At 49.3% G+C, this 6805-nt stretch overlaps 1 protein-coding gene across 3 annotated transcripts in view; it reads right to left on the minus strand.

Annotated features, from left to right (window-relative positions):
- Positions 1–6805, minus strand: part of KBTBD3 (kelch repeat and BTB domain containing 3) — a 36597-nt gene that overhangs the window by 10111 nt on the left and 19681 nt on the right. For 2 of the 3 annotated variants that reach the window (XM_025198261.1, XM_025198260.1), the window contains exon 2: positions 54–301. In XM_025198261.1, the coding sequence (XP_025054046.1) occupies positions 54–277 (224 nt within the window). In that variant the 5' untranslated portion in view covers positions 278–301. Of the gene's footprint in view, positions 1–53; positions 302–956; positions 1127–6805 lie in introns of all 3 variants that reach the window. The other variant, XM_006018953.3, reaches the window with a different exon arrangement.

The raw sequence follows: 6805 nt of genomic DNA on the forward strand, positions 1-6805 counted from the left end.
CAAGAACCTAAAAATATCCATTCCCTTCAAAATCATACTACAAGCAACTTTACCTGAAAAAGTCACTGCATGCTGCCAGCACGCAACGATGACAAGGAATAATTTCATCTTTCACAAGTATTTTAAAGTCAAAAAAAATATTTTGTTCTCTGAACCTTTGCAGTACTTTTAAAATTTGTATCCCATGACCTTCAGCCACTAAGGAGTTTATTTTCTTTTCAGGAACAGAAATTCCATTGCAAGTTGATCTGTTAATGCCATCCTGTTGATTGTCCATGTTTTCATCAAACTATTCGTAGAACTGAAATGGAGAAATAAGTCACTGATTGTATAATGCTATTTCAAATTTTAATACATAAATAATGTTGTCAAACGTGTTCATTATGTGAGGTTTTTCAATGTGGTTAATTTGACCCTATTAATTTTAGCCTGAGAAATACAGATACATATAGATCAATAAATACAGTAAACATAGCTATGGTTCCTATGTGATTTTTCATTAGTACAGCAAAAGCTCTGTTATCTGGCACCCATAGGGAATGAGGGGTGCCAGATAACCAAATTTGCTGGTTACCTGAGAGGCGTCTTTGCCTGGTCAGGCCACCGCCCCTCCCGCCGCATCCGGTGCTCCAGGCTTTCACTCCAGGCTTTCACTCCCTGGCATTGGTGTGCTGGGGGACAGGGAAAGGGGTCCTGCACAGGTGTCAGTGTGCCGGGGAACAGGGAGGGAGGCCCTGCGCAGGCTGCTTTGGCCCAGGCCATGGCAAAGTGGGACTTGGCAAAACTGGAAGTGGGATTTCTGGTTTCATTTTTGCCGCATCAACCGGCATGCCAGTTAATAAAGTGCGGGATAACACGGCTTTTACTGTATTTAGTTTAAAAGACTGTATTGTCTGTTTACAATGGCATATGTAGGGAGACAGTGCATGAACCAGATTGTCCATCTTTGCACTCACATAGATGCCTACGTTTGCTGCGCTTCTCCTTGGTAACAGCAAGGGAGATGAGCAGCTATAATGGAACCATTGGTCTGCTTTTTCTCATTTAGAAGAAAGGAGTGGGCACAATGTTGAACTCCCATTGCCAGGAGCTAGGACAGATCAGGCAGTAGGAAAAAAGTTATCTCCTGATCATGAAGAAAAAGGAAAGAAATTAATTTAAACTTTTCATCTACTGGCATTATTAAAGTAAAATACACACACACACACACACACACACACACACATATACACACACACACACACACACTATATCTTATAGGCCTTGTAGCAGGCCAGTAGGGGGTGCTCCTACGCTGAGCTACCCACCTCACTGCGCCCAACCACCTACCAAGCTCTTGAGTGCCTCCCCAGGGGCGTCTCATGTCTAGAAACTCCCTTCCTGGAGCACACCCACAAGCCTAGGGGTAGCACTGCCACCACTCACGAGTCTCAGTCTGTTAGTGGCTCTGTGCCTCGTGAGGTACACAGGCTTTATGGACCTGAAAGGGGTACTCGACTCACTGCAAGAACTTGGGGTGCTTCCCTTAGTCTGAAGCACAAACAGTGGTCTCCTTTAGTCAGCCAGACCAAGGCAACCCCAAGACATAATCTAGACCCTCTCCCAATAAGTCTCCCACGCTAGGTATAGAGGAGAACTTAATTAACTACAGGGAGTAGGTTTGGAATAGGGTACAGGGTAGAGCAATATCAGAGAAAAACCTTAGAGCAAATGGGGTGGCTGGGGAGACTTTGATCATGCATCTGAGTTACTGGAAGCTATGTTTCTACTTGGATTCATTTAATAGATTTCATAGACATTAGGGGCTGGAAGGGACCTCATAAGATCAGGTCCAGCCCCCTGCCATAGGTGGGAAGTCCGCTGGGATCAAGTGATCCCAGCAAGAAATAAATCCAGCTGTTTTTTTAAGGAGTCCAGAGTAGGTGCTTGCATCACCTCTGGGGGGATTTTGTTCCAGACCCTGGACACATGCACTATAAAGAACTTTTTTCTTATGTCTAGTCTAAATCGTCCTTCCTGGAGTTTATAGCCATTAGACCTTGTTATCTCTTGGGGAGCTCTGGTGAACAGGTGTTCTCCCAGGTCCTGATGTACCCCTCTTCTGAAGTTGTAGGCTGCCACCAGGTCCCCCCTGAGCCTTCTCTTCTCCAGACTGAAGAGTCTCAAGTCCCTCAGCCTCTCTTCGTATGACCTTCCCTCTAGGCCTTGGATCATTCAAGTGGCTCTCCTCTGGACTCTCTCAAGCTTCTCCACATCCTTCCTGAAGTGGGGGGTGTGAAGAACCAGAGGATACCATGAGCATAGGTCCGGCCAGAATAATACCTCCACACTACAGCGGGAGCTCCCAGTCCGCCCCAGACCTGCTTTACCACCTCGTTCAGTGAGGCGGATTGGTGGGAATCAGTGGCCGGGTCAATATCCAGGGCCGAGCAGGGAACTGAGGAGGAGAAGCGAGTAAGCATGGAAGATGACAGGCAGGTAGGACGGTTGCCATACCCAGCCTGAGACTGAAGTCCCTGGGAATGGGGCAAGAGACTGATCTGGTTTTGTGGGCTCAGAGGAGTCCTCATTAAAAGGAAAAGAAGAGTGAGAGAGAGAGAGAAAAGGGGCACTCTCGGCTTGTTTTTGTGTGTGCGCTGATTAACTGTCGCGGGCAGCCAATTAAGCTGGGTGCGGTGGCAATTAGAGAGGGAAGGAAAAAAACCAACCAAAAACCCATTTGCCTGTGGCACCGACAGTCAAGCACCTGGGAGAAGGCAAGCAAAGCAGAAGGGGTTGTCTTGACCCCGACAATCAGGAAGGGGACTCGGCATGGTCAATACATTTTCTTTTTTGGTTTGTTTTTTTTGTTCTGTCTTTCGCCGGCACAGAACTCAGCGGCGTGAACCAGCGGTCAGTTGAGGTTGGGGCAGGGAAGTCATCACCCCTCCCTTTTCTTTTACATCCTCAAAACATCAAAGTCATGGCAGGCGGAAATAGAGAGAGAGAGAGCCACCCCAAGCAGACCGACAGAGGGTCATGACACGTGGGAGAGGACCAGTGAATGCCAACCAGGCGCAAAGGCACACACCCGTATCCAGTGACTACCCGACAAGCTGGTGCACTGGCTGGGAATATCAACGACAGCCGAGAGGAAACCGAGAGAATGGAAGTTCCCATGGCGGCGCTGGCAGCCGGCGTGGATCCTGCCCAGCAGACACTACACTTGGTGGGACAAGTCCTCCAGCAACAGGAGCAGCAATCGGCGTGACAGTTGGCTTTGGAGGAAAGCTAGATCCAGCAACAAGCTTGGCACCAGCGGAATGTGGTCAAATTGAGAATACCGAAGATGTCGATACATGATGACCCAGAGGTATTCCTGGAAAGTTTTGAGTGGGCCGCCTTGGCGGCCAGGCTGGAGAAGTCCCGATGAGCTGGGCAGTTGGGGGTCTTGTTAATAAGGAAGGCCCAAGTAGCCTATGGATCCATGAGGTGGGATGAAGCCAGGGACTATGAGAAAGTCAAGATGGAAATCTTATACCAGCTGGACATCAACCCCAAAACCTACCGGCAGACATTTAGGGCGAGGAAGCAGAGGGAAGCAAAAGAGCCATGGGCTTTGCTATAGCAGCTGGCTGACCTGGCAGTCAAGTGGCTGAGGCCAGTAAAGAGTTCTAAAAATGAGATTTGTGACAAGATCCTACTGGAACAGTTTTTGATTTAGATGAAGAGACCCAGCAGTGGGTCCACTGTCATAGGCCGGGGTCCTCCACAGAAGCACTGCAGCTAGCTGAAAAGTTTAGCAGTGCCCTAGGGGGAAAACTGTCAGACCGGAATCCGAGGGTGATGAGGTACTCAAAACCCTGTGACCCTGCTAAACCAGGGAGTCAGGAACTCCAAGAGATTAGGAAGCCTAACAGCAATGGCGTGATCTGCTTTTGATGTGGGAAAGTGGGGCACATGTCCCGAGACTGTGCCTACCTGCCATGAACCACTTCCTGAGCGATGCATTCTCCATTTGAAGAGTTGGGTGTGCCATCAGGCCCTGCAGATTCAGTCGGAATAGAGTCTAGGGACTGTAGCATAGGGAAGCAGGTTTTGTCCTTGGTCCCGTCCTGTGGTGGAAGCCTGGGTTGGGGGCGAGAGGTTGGAAGCAACTGTAGACACCAGTTGCTCCTACACCTTCATACAAAGCAGGCTGATCCCAGCACCTATCTCCAGAAAGCCATCCCTGTGAGGATGACCTGTATACATGGACATGGTACTTATTACTCCTGGAAGATCTATCAGGTCACTGTGTTGAATACCACTTGGGAAATGCCAATTGGGGTGGCCCATGACCTGCCATACCCTATGATTCTAGGACGAGACTGGAACAAGATTTATGAAGTCTTAAATGTAATAAGAAGTGGTAGCCTGGGGGGAGGGGGGAGGGGAGTCAGCCTGTCAGGGAACCAGGCAGAAGACCTCCATGAAGAAGATTTCGATGTAGAACAACTAGCGTGTAGTCAGACATTTCAAAGGGCCCAGGAGGTGGAGGAGTTTCAGGCCATTCAGGAAACCAAATTGACAAGAAGGGAAGAGGAAGTAGTGGACCCAGGGCGCTATGCAGATCTGCCCCGGTTTGAGGTCAGAAAAGGGTTGTTGTATTGGGTGAAGTGGGGTCCACCAGGGGGGAAGGAGGTAGCTCAGCTGTTAATACCAGCTCAGTTTAGGCTTCCCCTACTTAAGTTAGCCCATGAGAATCCGTTAGGGGGACACATGGGGCACTGTAAGACAGAAGCTCGGTTGATGAAATGGTGCTTTGGGTCAGGGCTGTATGAGCAGGTGGAGAGGTTTTGCCAAGCCTGTCCGGCATGCCAGAGAGTGAGTATGAGTAAGCCGGCACGGGCCTCTTTACAGCTTATGACCATGATCGAAGTCCCGTTCTCACGTATTGCGCTGGATGTGGTAGGGCCCCTCTCTGAAAGTTCGGCGGGGCATCAGTACTTGCTAGTTATCATAGACTATGCGAACAGGTTCCCAGAGGCGGTCCCCATGTGAATGGTCACGGGACGCTGGGTGGCAGAAGAGCTTTTAAAATGGATCACCAGGGTGGGCATCCTGAAGGAGACTGTCATGGATCAAGAGTCTAACTTTATGTCCGGGGTCCTGCAAAGTCTATGTGGGATGTTGCAGCTTAGACACCTGCATACAATGGTATATCACCCCCACACCAATGGGGTAGTGGAGAGGTTTAATCAGACCTTAAAGAATATGTTGTGGTGGTGTGTGCAAACTGACCCCTGAAGGTAAGACGTAATGGTCTGCCATTGTTGTTTGCAGTGCGGGAAGCCCCGCAAGCATCATTGGGGTGTGCTCCGTTTGACTTGGTTTATGGGCATTGGCCAAGAGGGTTGTTAGACCTGGTAAAAGAAGGGTGGGAAGAAGGACCAAAAGGGGGCATCAACCCCTTGGATTACATGCAGAATATGAGACAGCATCTGCAGAGGGCAGGGGAGTTGGCGCGAGAACATTTGAGGGTAGCGCAGCAAACTCAGAAAGCTACGTATGATAAAAGGGCTCAGGAAAGGAACCTCCAAGGCGGCCAGAAGATCCTGGTGCTGCTCCCTGATATCAAGAATAAACTCCTGAAGTGTTGGCAGGGGCCTTTTGAGGCGACTTGGCAAGTGGACCCTGTAGATTATGAAGTTTTAAAGCCAGGGTTCCGAAGGGAGAGACAGATTTTTCATGTCAATTTGCTTAAAGAGTGGAGAGAACAGGAGGGCCTGTTGGTCAATCCATCTCCACTGGGGGAGGAGGTCGGTTGGAAGCTGGAGCCGGAGCTGGAACCAGGGGCAGGGAATGCAATAGTCCTGGTTGGAGCCCAACTTAACCCTCAACACCAACGCCAGTTGGGGGGTTTGGTGAGGTAATTCCATGACATCTTCAGCGAAATTCCTGGCTGTGCGAGAGGAATAACCCACTATATAATAACGCCCCCCCCAGGGCAGATTGTCAGGGAAAAATGGAGGAAGATTCCCCATTACAGGTATAATGCCATCCGTACAGAGCTCACTAAGATGTTGGAGCAAGGCATTATTCAGGAGTCATGTAGTCTGTGGTAGAGTCCCATCATAGCGGCCACTAAGCCTGACGGGTTGTTGCGACTATGCGTGGACTTTAGGAAGGTGAACACCATACCATGGTTTGATGCCTTTCCCATGCCTCAGATCAGTGAGCTTCTAGAAAGAGTGGGGCAAGCCCAATTCATTTCTACACTTAATCTATCTAAGGGGTATTGGCAGGTGCCACTGAGGATGGAAGATAGGGCTAAAACGGCCTTCTGCACCCCGTGGGGCGTATGTGAATTCAAGAGAATGCCTTTTGGGCTGCATGGGGCAGCTGCAACTTTTCAAACGTTGATTGAGTGGGTGTTGGCCCCACACCAGCGGTATGCTGCCGCCTATATAGATGACATTATAATATACACCCAGGGATGGGAGGAACATCTAGAGGCCGTGAGAGCAGTGTTACAGGAATTACACCAAGCCAGTTTCATGGCCAATACAAAAAAATGTGTCCTGGGTAAGGCAGAAACTAAGTATCTGGGTTTTATGGTAAGGACTTAGAAAGGTTTTATGGTTCAGCACTAGTGAGGACACATCTGGAGTACTATATCCAGTTTTGGGCCCCTCACTACAGTGGGGGTTACAGTGGACAATTTGGAGAGAATCCAGTGGAGAGCAATGAAAATAGCTACAGAGCTTGGGCACATGGCATATGAGGAGAGGCTGAGGAAACTGGTCTTATTTAGTCTAGAGAAGAGAAGACTGGGGCGGGGGGG

Source organism: Alligator sinensis, unplaced genomic scaffold (genome assembly GCF_000455745.1).
Source record: "Alligator sinensis unplaced genomic scaffold, ASM45574v1 scaffold802_1, whole genome shotgun sequence".
NCBI lineage: Eukaryota > Metazoa > Chordata > Crocodylia > Alligatoridae > Alligator > Alligator sinensis.